Consider the following 21,776-nt stretch of genomic DNA (forward strand, 5'->3'; position numbering starts at 1 on the left):
TGAAGAAATTTGAATTCAGGCAATGATGAAACAGTTGTGTGATGTCTTGAGGGAAAATATGTGGAAAATATTTGGAAGAAGATGTTAAGGCAGAAGACGATACTGTTGAGGCAGCACAAGGTGATAATGATAACAGTCAATTGCATGAGGAGTATAAATAGCAGACCAGGAAGGTCATTCTGCTCATAAGAACAGCAAAACTGCAGAATGAGCAGAAATTGGCAAATCAGCCCAAGAAAAACCTTAGGGAGGTTTTCGGATACATGGCAAGTAGAAAGAATAATGATTATGGTAAGATTATGATAATTGATGAAAATAGTACAATGGTAACATATATGGCTTGATCAAAGCCCTTATACAGGAGAACCATAACCTCTTTGCTTCTTCATGTTAATATCCTCCTCATTATTGCCATAATCCTTTAGATGTTCTTATAATTTTAGCAATGCAATGCCTAAACTTCAAGTCTGTCCACCATCACTCCCAGATGTCTCATCTCCTTCATCTTCTTCAAAATTTCTTCATTAGTTGTATACTCTACATCTCAATCTTGTCTACCAAATATCAAGACCACTCATATAGCCTATTCAGATCCTCCTGCAAGGCCATATCTGCTTTATTTCTTATAGCAACTTGCATCATCGGTGAACAGCTGCATATGCGTAATTAAGTCATTCCCAAAGTCATTAACATACAAGTTAAACAATAATGGTCCTAAGATAGATTCCTGTGGCACTGCACTAGTGACCTTCCTCTTTTGGGATACCACTCCTCCATATACAGCAGTTAGTCAGCTATCCAACTTACTAGTCTGCTATCTAATCCCATTTGTTTCAGTTTAGTTACGAGATTGTTTTGTGGCAGTCTATCAAAGGTCTTGGAAAATTCCATGTAAACCATTTTTTGTGCATCTCCTTTATCAAGTGAATTTGTCACCTTGTTATACACTGAGTTAGTATGCATTAGGAATACCCACCTAATAACATGTTGGTCCTCCTCTCTGTGCTCACAGACACCTAGGAACAGATTCCATGAAGTGTCGAATATCATTAATGCATAACTTGACCCATGTCCACTGCAGCAACTATGTCAGTTCACTCTCATTCCCTGGATGAGGACCAGGAGTTGCCACATCCTATTCTAGCATGTCCTGCATGTTCAATTGGGTTACAGTCAGGGGGGGGGGGGGAGCCAAGGCAATATGGCAACTTCATTGTCATGTTTCTCTAATCGCTCAGTAGCTACAAGCACAATGACAAGGTGCATTGTCCTGTTGAAAGATGCCACTGTGGTTGGGGCAGACCTCCTGCAGATATAAATGGAGATGATTGGCTAACAGGTTCCTATAGCATTCACCATTCAGTGTTTGTGGGATGATAACCAATGCACTTAGAGCATGCTAGGAAAAAAGCTTCCCAGGCTTTTTCTTAGCATGCTCCTGGTTGCACAGTTGGGGTTCAACAGGCTGATGCAGGTGATGAACCCCAACTGTGCAACCATGATATGGCTTCATTCTGTTTATCCCAAATGCAAACCCAACCATCAGCACGGTGCAGCAGGAAACAAGACTCATCGCTCCAGATAACCTTCCTCCGTCTGTTGAGGGCCATTGCCAGTGTTCCTTGGCACATGCAAGGCATTGTTTGCAATGCCTGGCTGTCATCATGGGTACCCTTGGTCTCCAGCTGTGGAATCCCAAGTGAAGCAAGGTACAGTGCATGGTGCATGTGGAAATGAGTCAAACTGCCCTGCTGTTGTACTGGGTGGCGAGCTGTGTGACTCTTGGATGTCATTGTTGAAATACTAGTTGTGACACTTGACTCTCACTTCTAGGATCAAGAGGATCAACCACACGTGGCTAACCAATCTGAGTCCTTTTGCTGGATGGTTAATCTTCATGGTTAATCTAATCCTGGTACAACTTGATACAGTAGTATCAGAGCAACCAACACCCAGTACTGTACTATTTCCCATAAAAAAAAACAATTTTTTCTCAGTATCCTCTTTGACAATACCCAAATTTCCAGATAGTTTGAGATCTCACTTCTTGGAATCACCCTTACATCAAACCTCACCTGGCATAAACATATCACAACCATTGCATCCTCACCCTCAAAAAAACTAGGATTTTTCTTAAGTATAAAGACCTAATAAGCTTCATTTTGGCAATGAAAACATTACTTAAAATAAGGGGATATTAAATCCCACATAGTTTTAAAACCGAATAAGAAACTCAAAGATTGGAATCAGAGAGTTTCTTGCCAAATATAGTAAACTATAAAGTATCGGCGATCACTTAGCGTGAGCTAATGCAAGTGACCCTAGTACGTAGTACAATACCGGACGACTCATTGCAAAGGTGGGGAAAGTTCAGATCGCTATTCTTAGGTATTTTCCATAATGTAAAAACACATTTCCTAGGAAATGTATGCTGTTATTACATTATGGAGGGAGGTCACTACCCAGACCGATTTCAGCCTTTTTTGAGGCTTCATCAGTGAGTAGCTAGACCTAATACCAAAGTGTATAGCGAAAAGAACTTATATACTCTGCGATACGAGTTTCCAAACAGGTGCAACCATTAAGTTACTTAAGTATAAAGAGCTAATAAGCTTCATTTCGGCAATGAAAACATTACTTAAAATAAGGGGATATTAAATCGCACATAGTTTTAAAACCGAATAAGAACCTCAAAGATTGGAATCAGAGAGTTTCTTGCCGAATATAGTAAACTATAAAGTATCGGCTATCACTTAGCATGAGCTAATGCAACTGACCCTAGTACATCCCCAACTTTGCAACGAGTCGTCCGGTATTGTACTACGTACTAGGGTCACTTGCATTAGCTCACGCTAAGTGATCGCCGATACTTTATTCGGCAAGAAACTCTCTGATTCCAATCTTTGAGTTTCTTATTCGGTTTTAAAACTATGTGAGATTTAATATCCCCTTATTTTAAGTAGGATTTTTCTTTCGCTCAAGACGTTACTTCACCCCCCGAACAGCTATTAACATTATACAAATCACAAATCCATCCAGCTATTGAATACTGCTCCCACATATAGGGTGGGAGCAGTATTCTATCCTAAAAGCTCTCTCAAAATGCTCGACTCAATACAGAGGAGAGCAATTATACTTATCAATGATCCATCCCTTACCAACTCTCTCCCCCCACTTTCACACAGACGTATGGTCTCTGAAGTATGTATATTCTACAAATATTTCCATTGGAAATGCTCATCTGAAATAACATCAATAATACTGTGTAGGGATGTTGTGCAGTGCACAACATCCCTACACAGTACACCTAGAAACAAACAATAAGTTTCTTTTCCTCTTCCTTCATCCCAGCAACTGCTGCACACTGTGGAACAGTCTCCCACCTGCTGTGTTTCCCAAGGAATACAATTTAAAGTCATTCAAATCAAATGTAAACAAATTCCTCCTTTCCCAACCCACTACCTATACACAGTACTAATGTACTATAGGTTGACCAACCAACCTCGTATGTATGGGCTCAGCATAAAAAAAAAACAAGTGCAGCTGTTTCTGAAATACTGGCACCTGCCCTCTGGGCCCCCAACTGTCTACCCACGGTCAAATTGGCTTACGTCACCACGTTTCCCCATTACTGACAAACATTTACTGAATACATACAGATGATAAGTGTGCTTAGTAGCTGTGTATGACGTTGATATCACAGGTTACTTCATTATCACACTCAATATATAAATCGTGGAGGGGGGACATTCCTTAAAATCATTCTGCCATATACATTCTTCTTTTACTTGCAGCATATCAAAAGAACTGTTTGGGGTTCTCTTTAGCCTGCACTGCTAACCTCCTTTCATAATTTGCTTTGGCTTTCCTTGTGACTTGTACTGTTCATGTGCCTGCAGTTCACCTTTCTCCTTAAATTCCCTCCACAGTTGTTTCTTTTTTTGCACCTCCAGCTTGATGATGTTATTCATCCATTTAACTTCCACTTGATTTACTCTCCTGACTCTAAGTATGTAGTCTGCCATTACCTTCCTCAAAGACTTCTTTACCACTTCCCATGTACTATCAACATCCAGCCCTTGCAGTTTTACATGGCATCAATCCAAGCAATCTGCTAAGCTTGTCATACTGATGAGACATGTAATTCTACATATACCCATCTTAACTGAAAATTCTACATATTTGACCAGCTCCCAGGTCAAGACCACATGATCACTTTCACCAATTGGTGGCAATGTGGTCATATTCATTATAGACAAATTCTCAGATGCAATTACTAGATCCAACACTCACGAACCTCTAGTATTTGCCATCACATGCTGTCTCAGGTAATTATTCCTTAGTAACTGCATAAATTCCATTTCCTTACTCCCATGTGTCCTCTCCTCCTTCCAGTCTATGTTCCCATAGTTGAAATCCCCATAATAATTACCTGTCCTCCACTCATTGAGTGGAGGACAGGTAATTATTTAATATGCATTGGCAAACAGTAATCTGTTTGCCAATGCATATTACCTCCACCATCTCCATGCATATTACCTCCACACGTCTTCCTTCTGGGTCTTTCCTTCACTGTTTACCAGAAACTGACACATACTGGCCAATATACTGTATACACATGATCAGAAACTCCTATCACCACCCAACACAAAAACCAAGTGTCATTAATACTCTAGAAAACAGGGCTTTGAAGATTTGCTGCAATGAACAAGTGCTTAGATATGAATTGAAAGTTATCAGCAATAACTTTCCTAAAAATGGTTTTAGCCAAAATACTATCAACAAAATTCTCTATAACACCTCACTTAAAAACAAAAATAAACTAGACTACAATAAAACTGTAACCATTTCATACATTAAAGGGACATCAGATAAAATACTGCAGAAATACAACTTTAAAGCCACCTTTAAACCTCCTACAAAATTAAAGCGCTTACTCAACTCACCCAAAGACCCACTCCCTCCGCTGGCCAACCCTTGAGTATACCATATTCATTGCACCTGTAAGCAACCCTATACAGGCGAAACAGGACACATAATTCCTATCAGACAAAAGGAACATGAACAACACATTATTCACCATAGTATTAATAACTATGGTGAAGCTGGCCTTTCTGATCATGTCCTGAACACTTTACATAGAATTGACTGGAAAAGTACCTATTGTTTATATCACACCAAAACATGGTATGAACGTAAATTTAAGGAAGCCTGTGAGATTCTTGTCAACCACCCTAATCTTAACAATAATGATGGTCTAAAAATCCCAAGAATATGGAAGGCACACATTCTACTAACTTAACCTTCCTCCCTAAGAGTTAACTATAAATAGGACCATAGGCAATCCCGGATCTTAAATCTAATATGAAAATTGCCATTAAATTAGGACAGCATTGTTACTGTTATAAAACAATCTATATGAAAGAATGTTTATCCAATGTTATCTTGAATAGAATATAGCTTTGATGTAGTTTTTAATTAATTTATTTATTTATTTAATAATTTATTTAATATAATAACAGGAATAAAAGTTGCTGGGTACAGCATTTTTCGGCAGGATAGGAAGGGAAAGCGTGGTGGTGGAGTACTGCTTATGATAAGTGATGACCTATGTCCTCTAAGAGTGGAGGCTTTGGAAGGAAGTGAGACAAATGATTTTGAGAGCATATGGTGTGCGGTAGAGGTAGGCAAGACAGGATATTTAGTGGGGTGTTGCTACAGGCTCAAGAGCACAGAGGATGGGAACCAGGAGCTGTTTAGACAGTTAAATTTGGCAAGTGCAAGAAGAATGATTGTTATGGGAGATTTTAACTACAGTAGTACAAATTGGAGAGAGGAAGATGCATGTAGCAATAGGGGAATGGAATTTCTAGAATTCTTGAGGGACAAATGTCTTAGGCAACATGTAACAGAGGGAACAAGAGGTTCAAGAGTTTTGGATTTGGTTATAGCATCAGAAGAGTTGATAATAACTGAGTTGACATTTCTCCCACCAGTTGGAGAGAGTGACCATATAGTTTTGACTTGGAAAATAGAGATAAAACAGTTATCATTCCATTGTCTTATACAATAGAATGATAACAGACTACACTTGGACTATTGTTCTCAGATTTGGTCCCCAGTATTTGAAGGGGATAAATTAACTGTGGAAAGGGTACAAAGGCAGATAACAAAGATGGTTTCAGAACTGTACAATGATAGCTATGAGGATTGGCTGAGGGAATGTGGACTGCAGAGTTTGGTGGATAGAAGAAGGAGAGGTGATATGATTGAGACTTTTAAGCTGTTGAGAGGTGGTTACAGGGTTGACACTGGGGAGTTCTTTCACTTGGTTGAACAGCGAGAAGGAGTGACGACAAGAGGCCATCCCTGGAAGTTATGAAAGGAAACTGTAAGCAAGAGGGTGAGGAGAGGTTTCTTTGCATGGAGAGTTGTTGAACTGTGGAATGCATTGCCTGATGGAGTGGTGAGAGCGAGAATGGTCAATGAGTTCGAGGAGTGGTATGATAGACTTTGTGTTTCTTAGGGGGGGGGGCTACCCTCGATGAGTCTTGATAGACTTTCTGTTTCTTAGGAAGGACCACCCATGATGAGTCTTTTGACTCCATGGAGGCCTGAATAATAATAATAATAATAATTTATTTATTTTTATTTTGTATTTTTTATTATTTATTTAATTTTTTTTTTTTTAAATATTCTATTTTCACTAGAGGTCATGCCAGTAGAATAACCGTTGATCAAATCATTGTCTCTTTAACATACTGTGTGAAATGTAATTATTCTGCTGGCACTTAGAGATGAATTGAAAGTTATCAGCAATACTTTCCTAAAAAATGGTTATAGCCAAAATACTATCAACAAAATTCTCTAGTAGACCTCACTTAAAAACAAAAATAAAGTATTCTATTCCGCTCTCTGGTGAAAATAGAATATTAAAAAAAAAATAAAAAAATTAAAAAAAATTAATTAATTAAAAACTACATCAAAGCTCTTGTAGAGAGGCTTATACACTGGTTAAACATGATAACTAATAATTAAGGAATTGACAGTGTACACTAGAAATATAAATTAAATAAACTTTAATATATACTTTCTGATATTTCGGCAAACGTCACGTTGCCATCTTCTTGGGAACTTAATACAAAGACACGTGCACACAAGTACTACATAACAGCCAGCTGTTATGTAGTACTTGTGTGATTTTCTCCTTGATTCTGTCACTCCATATATCACTTTTTGATATTTAGCATCCACATTCTTATCCGCATAACCACTATCATATCTGTCCCTGTTTCTTCTAATTTGCATTAAAGAGTTACATGTGGTATTCTCCCAAATGCCTTTGCAAAATCCAGTAGAATTTTGTAGCCATTTCCTTTATCCAACTCAGCTGTTACTCAATTATAAAAAGTTAGTAAATTACAAAGACATGACTGATGCTTCACAAAGCCATGTTGTCCTTCATACAATATCATATTTTTGTTTACCCATTCTTGAATTCTCTTTTTGACCAATTCTTCCATTACTTTTACCACCATGCCTGAGATACTGATTGATCTATAATTTTTTTACTGCAGTCTTAGAACCTCCCTTATGCAAGTAATTGTTTTGCCCTCTTTTCTCTTCCTTGGAATTCCACCAGAGCTAAGACTTAAAGAGCCTAGTCAGAAGCATTGCCAGAATTTCCCTTGATATTCCATATAATCCCAGCTGTATACACATTGGGATTCTGTAATATCCTAAGAGGCTCCAGTTCATCCACCTCTGTTCCTACATTAGAGTCTGTCAGATACGTTACAGCTGTAATCTCATGTGGATGATATACCCTTGCAAAGTGGTCATTCAGTAACTCAAGTATTTTATCTGCCTTTGTCGCTGCGTTACTATCAGCATTCATTAAAGTTAATCTTCCATAGTCATTCTTTCTATTACTTGCCACATAATGAAAGAACTCTTTGGGATTCTCTTTGACTTCCTCAGCGAGATTCTTCGCATAGTCTGATTCTGCCTCCTTACCATGCTGGTCAACTTTCTTCCCTGTCCTTTTTACTGTTCATGAATTTGCAGGACACCTTTCTCCTTATATACATATACCCTCCACAGCATTTTCTTTTTGTGATGCTCATGTTCAGTGATATTAATCATTCAACTAAATGCTACCTAATTAACCCTCCTTACCTTAGGTATATCATTTAATATTGCTTCCTCTAGATGCCCCTTAACTATTTCCAATACACTACTAATATCCATATCCCTCCCTTGCAGTGTTTTACATCATTGCACAGCTTTGAGCTTCCTTCTAAGCTTGTCATAATCACCAGCCTTTTACTTCCACATATACCCCTCTTGACATAATATTCCTAATGTTTTACAATCTCCCAAATCAGAATTACATGATCACTTTCCCCAATCAGAGGCAGTGTGGCCACATCAGTTAGGGTTAGCTCTTCTGATCTTATGACCAGGTCCAATACTCTTGCACCTTGAGTCCCCTCCATCATATGCTGCCTAAACCATTTAGGTGCAGTCCATTAGCATTATACAAATCCTTCTTTCCATCAAATGCTGTCCACAGATCCACAAATCCTACATCATTCCTTTTGTGCAATATCTGAACAGATTTCTCCTTTCTTCTTATCCCTATTGTCTACACAGCACTAATCTGCTATAAGTCTTTTCATCTATTCTGTGTATGTTAGATATTAAAAAGATAAAACCTTTGCAGGAGTACAATGGTTTAAAGAATTTAAGAAAGATAGGAAAATAGTACATGCAAGGTACTTTTAAAAAAATTGTTGAGAGCAAGGGCGGATTGTATGTGTAGCTCGGTGGATGTGGCGTTTGCACACCATGGCGCTTGATTGCATGAAGAAAGATTTGCTTTCGAATCTAATTGCCACCACATAACTGAACTGAAACAATTCACCAACCAACTCAATTCAACAAACTTTTAGCTTTGGTTGAAGCTAAAAGTTTGTTGAATTGAGTTAGTTGGTGAATTGTGTTTTCCATTACTGATGAATTTTTATTTTGCCAGCCTGGATAGCGTAGCCGCTCTCCAGCCAAAAGGCTGCGGGTTCAAATACCGCCATGGGCATGGATGTTTATGATTGTATAGTCGTAGCTGGTGAAGAGTTGTAGAGTAGGTGCCCTCCCTCGATGAGTTTTTGGACTCCCTGGAGGGGTGTCATCGTAATAATAATACCATGAGTGAAGGTAAAGTGATTTCGAGTCAGATGGATGATGCAGAGTAAGCTTTTCTACCTGAGTTTTATCAGTGGAGTTCCAATGCAAGCAGTTTATCCAGGCATATCAATTTTAGTTTAAATCATACCATTTTTATATTCTGTTCACAATTACTATGTGGAATTTAATAAAATCTTTTATTTAGAACCTCTACTAAAATTACTTCAGTTATCCTAATTTTGGTTTGCATTGCATTACACCATTTATTTTAGTGGTGAAATTAGGCAGAACAGTTTGAAATTTTACAAAATGATATATTACAAATGACAATAAATAAACGATCTGCAGTTTGTAACTGAAAAATGTCTCTAGGTTCAAATACTGTGTAATGAACAATGCCACTGTAAAACAGCACTATTGATGCACCCATTTTATGATTGCCTGAGATTATTTCTAAGCCCATCACTTTTTTCCACTCGTGATATGAGTATTGCTTATGTCATTCATTGCAATTTAGTGTAGAATGTAATGATCATGCCTTTTTCTTGTCCAAAAATACTTCTTACACACCATCTAATCACAACTACAAAGTATTTTACTTTGCTTTAGACAAGCACACAATAAAAATTCATATTAATCTCTTTTTTTTTTTCTTTTAGGTAATGCACTTGATTTTGAAGCTGAACCAACTGATCTTCAATTAGGAGTTTCTATCCACCATCTGTCTAAAAGATATGATAACAAAAAATTAGCTGTTGATGACCTTTCTCTTAACTTTTATGAGGGACAAATAACATCCTTTTTAGGTCATAATGGAGCTGGAAAAACTACAACAATGTGAGCACTTTTTTTACTATATGTATTTTCTTTTTTTTTCGAACACTTTCTCTTTTTTTTCTTCTCTGTCCATGGGAGCAGTCACTTTATTGTAATAAGTAAGTAGATTACTAAAACATGACCTCCCTTTAGAAAGTATTTTTAACTTGGGTATAATTATGTTAAAGATACCAAGCAATTTTAAACCTGGTACATTTAGATCTCCTCCTGAGATTTTTATTTAATAAGGTTAAAACACCTTATGGTAACTTGTTTTGGTAAAATACTTATAAGCTCTGCATTACTAAATCTTGGTATTTCTAGCCTGGCTCCCACTAATGAGACCTCAATAAAGGTCGAAACCGGTCTGGGTAGTGGCTCCCTTGCCTTTAATGCAAAACATCATACATCCCCTTCTTGGAGATGTGTTTGGCATTAAGGGTAAATATTAAGATTAGTGATCAGATCTTGCCCCACCTTTACCACGAGTTGCCTTGGTCTTGCACTACCTGTGGGATCAGCTAGTCTTGCATCAATTGCAGGCACAAACTTGACATTTTGTCTGTTTGCTCACTTGGGAAAAATGGAGTAAAACCAGGTTTAAAATTGCTTGGTATCTTTAACATGACCTCCCTTTAGTAAATCTATGCTGTCCATCAAAGGTAATACCATTGTTGTCAACCCAATTCTGGATCTTAGTTCTCACAAGCCTCTCCAACAACTTAACTACAACACCTGATAGGACTTTATGAAGTGGCACAATTTTGCTCTCCTTCCACTCCTTAGGAACTTGACTGAGTGCAAGACTCGTATTAAAAAATATGTCAAGGCCAGCATCAACTCCCTGGCACATTCCTTTAGAATATGTGGTGGTATATTATCAAGTCCCTCATCCTTATTTACATCTAGTTTGCTCAATTCCCCATAAATCTCTTACTCACTTACGGTCAGTCTCTCTTCCCCATCATCAACTGCTCTCAATCACTCCATGAAGTCACATTCACAAGATTAAAAGACCTTTATGAACTTCTCATTAAGTATCTCCACCACACCTTCCGCAACAGCTGTCTTTATACCATTTTTTCCAATCACTGTCATCCTTCCATAATCATTCTTTCTTTTGCTGCCTACATATCGAAAGAACTCCTTAGGATTCTTTTTAGCTTCATTAGCTAACTACTGTTCATACCTCACTTTAGCTACCCTCACCAACCAAGTCACCTGCCTTGCCTGGTCTTTGTAGTCCTCATGGAATTGGTTATTTCCACTTCTCTTATGCTGCTTCTTCCTTAATGCCCTTTTTCTCCATATTGCATGCTTAATCTCTTTATTCATCCATTTCACACCTACCTTATTTAACCTTCTCACCCCTGGAATATATTTACACATTGCATCTACTGGATAGTTTTTGAAAATCTCCCAAGCTGCATTGATCTCTTTTCCAGCTAACTCCTCATTCCATGCTACACCTACAAGCTGTCTCTTGAGCTCTTCATGATCCCCCCCCCCTTTGTAGTAGGTGGGTGATTTGACACTTCATTTATAATTACATCCTCTGTTGAGATGACCAAATCCAAGACCCTCAATCCTCATGTGCCCTCTGTTACATACTGTCTGAGGTAGTTATCCCTCAAAAACTCAAGAAACTCATTTTGTTTACTTCCAGTTGCCATCTCATCATTCCAGTCTATATTGCCATAATTAAAATCACCCATAATGATCACTCTTTTCTTATTTGCTTGGCTAATTTGATTATACATTTCAGAGTCACTACCATCTACATTTCCTGGCCTATAACAACATCCAACCAAGTATTTCATTTCATTCACCTCTATATCACACCATGCTGCCTCAAAACCACTGGCACTATTTCCCTCTTGCTTCTCTACTTTGTATGGATGTAACTCTTTCTCTCTGATCAATAGCACTCCCCTCCCTTTTTATCCCTTCTGTCCTCACGAAACAAATCATATACTTCCATCTCTATTCCTGTCAGGATGTCATCCTCATCTAACATGTCTCACTTATTCCAACAGTTTTTGGGTGAATAGACTCAATTAGTGCAACCATTTTGTCTGCCTTGTTTCTTATACTTCTAGCATTTGAATATAAACACAACAGCTCATTCCTTGATCTGTATCTAGTTCTACTGATAACACTCATTCGATGTGATCTCTCCATGCTCGACTAGGGTCATTTCCATTTCTTCTTATTCATTTCAGAACCCTCTTCAATTCCAACTGTTTCCTCTTGATCCCAGATCATCAAATTCCTTTCCTGTCTACACATGCTCTTGCATCCTCTTAGAGCATCCACCGTTGTCATGCTGTGTACTCCTGTCCACCCTGAGCCTCCCCATTTCCCTGCTCCTCTTGCACACTCATTCTCTCATTTTCCATACTCATGTCGCTTGCTTCCTCGTTCATAACCACCTCTTCAGTCTCTCCTGTTGTACTCTCCTGCTCTTTCACATGACTTCCCACTTGATCTGATTCATTCTTTATACTCACTTCTCTACCTTCCAACCTCACTTCTCTACCTACCTTCCGGCCTCTCCAAATGACTCACACCATAACCACTGAAATGCAGGCCATTGCTCCCATACAGTTCACTTCGTCCTTCAAACTCATTCCACACATTAACAAATTGTAGGCCCCTCTCCTGAGACATTTCAGCCAACATTCCGATTCATAATCCTTGCTCTCCACCTCATCTCACCTCAGTCATACATAGGCAACATGCTTACTACCCTTCCTGTCGCGCTATTCTCTTTTATTCATCTAAGTAGCCTCCTGATATCCATTCTGATGTGCTCTTTATCCTCTGTCAAGTCATTCGTACCTATTAAAACCATCAACTCCTTCACTTGCTCCCTTCTCATATCCATTGCCTCAATCACTCTACTCATTTTACTGCCTGGAAAATGTACTTTGTGCATCCCTCATCCAGCACACCTTTAATAAGAGAGTTGCCATACAACGGCTCTCGCTCATCTTTCGTTAACTCTTTCGTACCTACTTGATTTGTTTTAATCATTTTCACCTGAATATGCTTAATTTCACTCCGCATCCTGTTTATCTCTTGCATCATCATCCAACCCAGTTCAACTTTCGAATCTCGCTTCACATTGTCTCTATCATTCAATCTTTCTAATTTTTGAACTCTCGACTCCTTCTTTCACTCTCATTCATCCTTTTGAGTTTCTGTACTTTCACTCCATGCGTCCAACTTTCACTTTCATTCATGCTTTCCATTTTTCCCACTTTAGATCCTTTCGTCATGCTATTTCCGGTTTCTTTTGTTCTCTCAATTTTGTTTCCTTCCTCCACATTTGCCTCGCTTTCATTCTTTTTAGCATTCATTATGGTTTTCAAATCACTCATTTTCTTTTTCAATACTTTCTTAACAATTTTTCACCTTTCTTTCACACCATGCTTCTCTTTCGAACGAGCACTCATTCTTCCCACGACATTCTCGCTACTAACACTTTCTGTCATCAAATTCATATTAGCACTCATGAAATCCTCGTTCATTTCACACTTGGCACATACCCTCCTTCCATCAGCCCTAAATGTCCACAAACCACCTATGTAATCAAAAGAATACGTCTAGCATTCCTCGCACGTCAAACGACTGAAGTCTAAGTTAAAATCATGCACTGACAAAACCGCTGCCATCTTTCCTCTGCCAGTTAATACTCCAACGGCCAAAAACAACGAATTTGTGATCACGTTTAAGCAAAATATTCCACACACTAATAATACTAGTAGCGCACAATTTTTATAGCAGCTCTTACTCAAACAGTCACTCATATACAATTAATTATTTCCAGAATAACTTGTCTGAATCCAGAGCACTTCTTACACATCACCACTACTGTTGTTTCACGAGCGTCCTCTACATGGAGTTTCAAATCTGTGTGCACATACACCATCCTATCAGGTGATACATTTTACAGGTCAACAACCTTCCATGCAGAAAAAAAGCTCTTCTCCCCCTTTTACTCATCACCTCATTTCAGAAATCATGTATAATAAGTATTTGTATGAAAGTTTTGTAAATCTAGTAAAGGCTTAATGATAAGGTGCCAAGAGAAAATCTATTCAAAACACAATTATAAAAGAAAAACTGTACACAGCAGAATGATTTTAAGGAATGCCGATGGCAAGGAGGTCACTGAATCAGTCGATATAGTGGAATTACTAAGTGAGCACTTTGCAAGAGTATATCATCCAGATGGTGACATTGAAAGAATGAAGGAACCACTAGTTTATATGGGAACTGTGGAGAATGAAGTGGAAGTGAATAGTTTATTACAGAATCTTAATGTGAATACATCTGTGGGATTGGACGATATACCGGCACAGGTCGTACGTGAAGTGGCTAAAGAATTATCAGTGCCCTTGACCATGTTGTTTAATCTGAATCTTGGGTCTGGTTTAGTCCCGAAGGTGTGGAAAGAGGGGAAAATGGTTCAACTGCATAAAGGAGGATCCAAGACTACTGCTGCAAATTACCGACCGATCAGCATATCAGGAGATGTTGTCAAGGTCTTGGAGAAAGTAGTCTAGGGAAAAATACAGGAATGGATTGATGAAAATGAGATACTGTATGGGGGACAGCATGGCTTTGTGAAGGGTAGATCATGCCTTAGTAACTTGCTCAAGTTTTATAACATGGTGACTGCTTTGTTTACAGTGATACTGCTGGACCTGGCTAAGGCCTTTGACAGGATACCACATGGAATTCTAATCCGTAAACTGCAACATATGGGAATGGATAAAGGGTTGGTGAGATGGATGGGCGTGTGGTTGATGGAGAGATAACAGAGAGTAGTTTACTCAGGAGTAGATTCTAAAAAATGGCCTGTGACTAGTGGTGTGCCACAGGGTTCTGTTCTTGGACCACTGCTGTTTAATTTGTTCATTAACGATATAGGGAAGGATCTAAGAGGAATGGTTCATTTTATTCACTGATGATGCAAAGTTGGGTAGGGCAATGGTGAATGCAGAAGATGTCACAATCTTGCAGGATGATTTAGATAGATTGGAGGTCTGGGCTAAGGAGAATGGATGTCAATTTAATGTGACAAAATGTAAGGTTATGCATTTTTGGGTGAGAAGATTAGCAGCAGCATACCACATTGGTGGAACTGTACTCCAGGAGATTGATGAGGCCTGGGACTTGGGAGTGTTGGTGGATAGGGAGTTGAAGTTTAGGGGGCACATTGCAAAAGTGGCTAAATCAGCTCATCAAATCACTTGGTTGCTGAAGAATACTTTGACGAGCAGAGACAAGCAAGTTATTGTTCCTCTGTACCGAGCCTTGATAAAACCTCATCTCGACTACTGTGCACAGGTTTGGTTACCTAGGTTTGTTGTTGATGGAGAGGAGGCGGAGAGGATCCAGAGGTGAGTGACCAAGATGATAGCAGGTCTATGGAATGAACCTTATGAGAACAGGTAGAAGATTTGTGGGTTTCAGAAATTGGTTGATAGGCAGAGGAGGGGAGTATGATTGAGACATTCAAATTGCTGAAGGGTTTCTATAGGATTAATTCAGAGGATATTTTTGAGATCAGGACTGGTGGTGGGAGAACTGGGGGACACCTATGGAAGCTGGGCAAGAGTGTGGTTAGCAGGGGTGTTAGAGCTGGGTTCTTTACTTTTAGAGTTGTAAATGTGTGGAATAAGCTGCCAGAGTCTGTTGTGGGTGCTATGACAGTAAATGAGTTCAAGGCAAGGTATAATAGATACTATGAGAATGTCGAATAGTTGTGTGGACATGATGTTTAGGGCCTCCCTCGATGAATCTAAGGACTCCTTGGAGTCACCCGTAGTAATAATAATAATAGTGTAAATGTTATATCCAATTTTATATTTAGGTTCTGAATCAGTAATTAGAATTAAAGGAGGTTACAGAACGATGGTTTCTTATTATCATTACTGTTCGGGACCTACATGGAATTTCAAATCTGGGTGCACATACACTACCCTATCAGGTAATGCATTCTACAGTCAAACAACCTTCCATGCAAAAAAAAAAAAGCTGTTCTCCCCCTTTTACTCATCACCTCATTTTGCAACTTCCAGGGATGATCCTGTCCTCTTGTTCACCCCCCCTTCCCCGTTCTGCTATATGAAAAATGTCCCTGGTTTCAATTGTTAATTACTTCCCATTGTTTCAGTTTCTTAATCATGTCCCTCCCATTCCTTCATCTTATGTTCACTAGTTCTGCAGTTTATTATTTTTGTTATCCACTTCTCTATCCTCTCCAAAGTTAATTTATCCTCTTCAAATCCTGGTGACAAATATGAGCAAATAATCTAGATGCTGTCTGATAAGAGCTTACAATGGAATCACTACTCATTTATCTGTATTGGCCAAAGTCCATATTATTATGGCAGTAACCCACTGGGTTACTTTCATCACCTTTGCAATATGTCAGATTTCTATCAATCATCACCCCCAAGATTTCTTGTCTCCTCCTCCTCCTCCTTCTCTTTCTCTAGTATAGTTCCACTAATAGAGTATCCAACTTGTCATTGGTGGATCTCAAATTTCAAGACTGCATTTAGTGCATTAAGCTACTGTCTCTATTCATTTGTCCATTGTCTCACTTATTCAAATCCTTCTGATGGGCCACCACATCAGCCTTGTTACAAATAACTATTCAAAGTCTTCTCATCATCTACAAACAACTGAAATTATTTATCTCATAGCATTCCAGTGACAGTATCATTTAGGTAAAGGGTAAACAGCATAGGTCCACGTACCAAGTCCTTTGAAAACCGACTTGTGCCCTATCTTTTCCTTGATACCATTTCATCGTACACAACCTTATATATATATATATATATATATATATGTCATACAACCAGTTTCTACTCCAATTTAACCTGATATCTAATTTCTTTAAAATCCAGAAGAAATACGAATAAATCTGTAGTTAGATGCATACATTTTATGCCCAACCTTATGTAATGGCACTGTGTTATCCTTTCCCACTCTTAGGGCACTTTCTTAGTAGCTAGACTTTCAGTTGAAGTCAGGTTAATTGGGCTCTCAGTTCCTTACCACGGGCAAAATATATAACATCTCTTTCCATGTAATTCCTGATGATGAAAAAGAGAGGTCATAATTTCAATAGTTATCCAATTTACACCATGCTATCTTTTTCACTAAGGAATACAATTTACCATTGCAGGATTAATATATCTTCTCTAACTTTTATGCACTGTTCATATCTCTTCCTGTCAATTGTTTCATCCACAAAACTGTCCTAGCTGATTTTATGCTGATTTATAAGACAATTATAGTCATCTTCCCTGTAATTGCATGGCCGGTAAAGGTTGGTCGATTGGTAGAGCCTCTGCTACTAATGGCTCAGTTAAGTAAATTTGAGCGCGGTTAGTAGTTGGAAGGGGACCAATCATTCGATGCTGTTGGCACACTCTCCCTCAATGAGTCTTTGGACTCCCTTGAGGTGTCAAATAATAATAATAATAATAATTGCCTTTCTCCTTGATACTTTTGTATGTCTATTCATTCTCAATGTCAAGGCTGCATAGTCATTAGAACCATTTGGGGCCAGCAGGGCTACCCTGTGCGAGTGTGCAGGTTGTTCCCCACACAAAGACGTCTTATCAGGAGGGATGCCATTTCAAGACAATAAATAATATTTGTACAATGCTCTTATTCATGAAGTAAAACTTTACTACATAGATTGCATGATTTAAAATAAGCAGTAAGATAAAAAATGAACAATAAACTAACTACTGATTAGTTGCTTTTCTTTGACATACTGCTTCATGAGTGGTGTGTCAAAGCAGGTTTGAATTGTGTTGTCATTTTTTTTTGTAATAGAGTTGAGAAAAATTTTTTTTTAGATGCTTTTTTTTATATACACATATCTTATTGTATATAAATTTCTTGGAATTAATTTCATTTTAATTTGCAGATTCTATTTATGGGGGCATTGAAATACAACTTTGAATTTATTTAGTGTTTGGCTAAGAAGAATACATGCATATGCTACCACACACAAAAAACCACGTACAAGACAACAAAATGCATAAAAGAATACAGTATACAATAGTGACACTGTAATCATATATACATATAAAAATATACAAATAAGCATAAATTAAAATTGAAGGTCCAAGTTCAACAACGGCATCAGTAGAAACTGTTATAAAGTCAGTTACTGGTCCCATAAAGGTTCTGTGAGGACAGTCAAATGTGATATGTTGTATAGTTTGGTTATCCTCACCACAGTCACAAGATGAGGTTGGTCTTATTTCCCAAGTAAATAAGGAAGCTCCACACCTACCATGGTTGGTGCGAACCCTATTTAGGGAGATCCATATTTTTCGAGGTAGGTTGAACCCTGATGGAGGGCTGTTTGGGTTAAAAACAGTCTGCCAGATTACTTGGGCTTTGGAAGTTCATTCTGTCTGCCATGCTATTGTTGCATCATAGCCCTCAGTGACAAGTTGTTGTGTCATTATAATAGGCAGTGTCTTGACTTAAGTCTCTGTGATATAAAGCTGTAAATATCAGAGTGTATAGGAAGCAGTGCATTCCAGCAAATTTTGTTATATTAGCGAATCAGGTTGTCTTGGCATCATAGTTGTGGCAGTTGTATGTGGCTCAGAACTGGTAGCCAATACTTGTAGACTCGATGGCTACCACAGTTTGCACCAGTTTTAAGGCATTTTTCAAAACCAAAGTAGTCTTTATTGTTCCAGAAATGATACACACTGTCTGATTCAATACAGTATCAATTAATTTAACTTGTGCTCTGTTCAGCCAGACAGCTGAGCAGTATTCAGCAATTGAGTAGATAAGACCAGAGCAGATGCCCTTAATGTGGGATCACAAACCCTCCAGGTTGTTCTGGCAAGTTTATGCAGTATGTTATTTCTAGTTCTGAGTTTGGCAGCAATATTGGAGAGATGTCTATTAAAGGCGAGGGTTTTGTCCAGATACTTTAGATTAAAATTGTGTGGTAGTATGTCCCATTTAGTGGCACGCTTAAGATGTCTCTAGCCATGCTATTGTTCAAATGGAAACAGTATGTTTCACTCTTGGTAATGCTTGGAATAAGATGCCAAGCATTACCAAGCATTACCAAGCATTACTCAAAGTGGTTTAGCTCCTCTAGGTCACTAGTTAGTAGTCTATAGTGCAGAGGTTTCGATGTTGGAATGTGATACATAAATCATCAGCATATGCGAATTTTCTAGATGTTGTCCTTGGAAAGGTCAGAAATATACAAATTGAAAAGAAGAGGGGGCCAGAACTGACCCTTGTGGGAGTCCATTGTTAAGTGTTCTTGGCTTACTCATATCATCATCTAGAACTATTCTATTAGATAGAATAGTGTTGATCAGATGGGTCATTTTTTTACATTTCAGTATTTAAGGAGCTTGTAGATCATGCTGTTCCTCCATAGAGTGTCATATGTAGCTGTTAGGTCTATAAAGACTACACCAGTTTTAAGGCATTTTTTGAAACCAGATTCTATATGAGTCGTTAGGGCCAAAACTTGATCTTCACAGTTGCGCCTGAGCCTGAAACCGGCCTGTTCATGAGAGAGAGAGAGAGTGTCAATAATAATAGTACTAATTCTATTAAATAACTCTTTCTAGTAACTTAAGAGAGACACTGAGCAGTGCTATAGGTCTATAGCTTTCAGATTTATCAGCAGGCGTTCCAGGTTTCAGGATAGCTATTATCTTTGATTTTTTAAATTTTGCTGGTAATCTACCACACTGTAGAATTTTAGAAAAGAATTTTGTCAGCCATTCCACTGTATTTGATCCAAAGTTTTTTAAAAACTCAGGTTGAATATTATCAAATCCAGGCACTTTACCAGTTTTCACTCCCTGGAGTGCAGCTAAAGTTCTTCTTTGGTGAATGGATTCGATAGACTGGTCACTTCAGAACAAGCTTCTTTAAGTCTCGTCAATTCTTTCCTAATTATTTTAGTGTGGCTTTTTTCTGATTTAGCTCTGGACAGATTCACTATCTGATTGGCAATACAGTTGGCACTAACAGCAACTTTTTGCATTGGGGCAATGGGAATTACCACCCAACTTTTTAAGGAGGCTCCATGCCTTCCTGCTTGAATGTTTAAAGTTCACCCTTTCAATGGTGCTAATCCATTTGTTCTTTCTATCTTCATGCTTCATTTAAGCTGTGAATAAGATCATCTGCAACATCCACTATTCAGAAAGTCATTATAAAGTGCTTCTCTGGTTTTGCTCCAGCCAGGTATGTTTCTTTTCTAGCACCTCTAGGGATGTGTTTTTTGGCTGTAGTAATTACTATTTTTCCAAATCTTCGTTAGTTATAAAGAAACAGTTCAATTTTGCCTTGTCAAAATTCCAACATGGCATTGGTGTAGTTTAAGTAATTGGGATTTGAGGGCCCACCTCAATAAAAACAGGGCAGTGTTGACTGTGTGGGAATCTTGCTAAAACACGATGGCTGATTGATTATTAAAAACATAAGTCAGGATTAGTGCCACTATTCCCTCTAGCCAAGTTAAAAGTGCAGTTATCCTTGGGATCGAAAATCAACTATGTTGTTTGCCTCTGTCCACTCAGATAGCTTGGCACCATTTGCATCAGCTTTTTTATAACCCCATTGGATATGATGACTGTTAAAGTCTTCAATATAAACAGCAGGAAGCATTAAGGCTGGCAAAACTTCATCAGGTCAGCTTGTAGATGGTGGCTTGTAGACATTAATTATTTTTAGGTCGTTAACTTGTATAATAACAGTAGATATGTTTGAAACATCACTAGCAGAAATGAAATGGGCCTTGGTAAGTGAGTTTCAGGCATAGGTGTCTACCCATGCATCTGATGGATGTTGCTCCTATAAGATTGAAACCTGGAATGGAGCCTCTTTCTCATAGTTGTGACTCATTGCTTGCATGGGTTTCTTGTATGATTGCACTGCCAATTCTGTTGTCATGAAGAAGTCTAGTAAGACATTCATTCTTTGCCCTGCTGATACTTTCTATATTCAGCCTGCAGACTCTGAGCAGTTGTCCAAGGGACCAAGTCTTAGGGCACTTCTGGTCGATAGGATGAGTCCTAGCTTCCATCATTGTAACCTGATAAACTGTTTGCATATGCATGTACACTAATCCAGGGGATCCTAAGATAATCTGGATGGCCAAGTCATTCTAGCTCTTTAGTGTTACCCAGGATGCATCACGTGGAGGCGAGCTAGGGGTTGCATCCCGAAAGTGCCTCTTACCCATGGGATGGCCCTGGGGGGCAGAAATGGAATCTGTGTTACAATCAGGTCTTCTGATACTGGGACCAAATCCAAAATGCTTCATTCTCATGTCCCCTCTGCTGTATGTTGTCTGAGACATTTGTCCCTTCAGAATTGCATTAATTCCATTCCCTTACTCAGTGTATGTTTTTTCCTGTGTCCAGTTTATGCTGCTAAAATCTTCCTCAATGATTACTTGCTTTACACTTACCAAACTTCTTGCTCATCACCCTCTGTATTTCCTGGTGTATAGCAACATCCAACTAAGTATTCTCTCATGCCCACTTTCACTTTACCATACTTTCAAAAACAATTAGTGTCATTTTCTTCTAAATTTTATTCTCTGAAAGGACACATCTCATTACTTATCATAAGTAACACTCTACCATCCTATTTACCCTTCCTATCCTGTCTAAATACTATATTCTTCTACTGTATTACTGTCATGACATCATCTTCTGTCAATCACGTTTCACTGA

At 38.4% G+C, this 21,776-nt stretch overlaps 1 protein-coding gene across 1 annotated transcript in view; it reads left to right on the forward strand.

Moving 5' to 3' along the window:
- Nucleotides 1–21,776, forward strand: part of LOC150092596 (phospholipid-transporting ATPase ABCA1-like) — a 982,930-nt gene that overhangs the window by 364,472 nt on the left and 596,682 nt on the right. The window contains exon 20 of the mRNA XM_090414749.1: nt 9,846–10,023. Within this exon, the coding sequence (XP_090270875.1) occupies nt 9,846–10,023 (178 nt within the window). The remainder of the gene's footprint in view (nt 1–9,845; nt 10,024–21,776) is intronic.

The sequence above is a fragment of the Typopeltis vanoorti genome, chromosome 25 (assembly GCF_054136105.1).
Source record: "Typopeltis vanoorti isolate ZY-2024b chromosome 25, IOZ_Tvanoo_1.0, whole genome shotgun sequence".
NCBI lineage: Eukaryota > Metazoa > Arthropoda > Arachnida > Uropygi > Thelyphonidae > Typopeltis > Typopeltis vanoorti.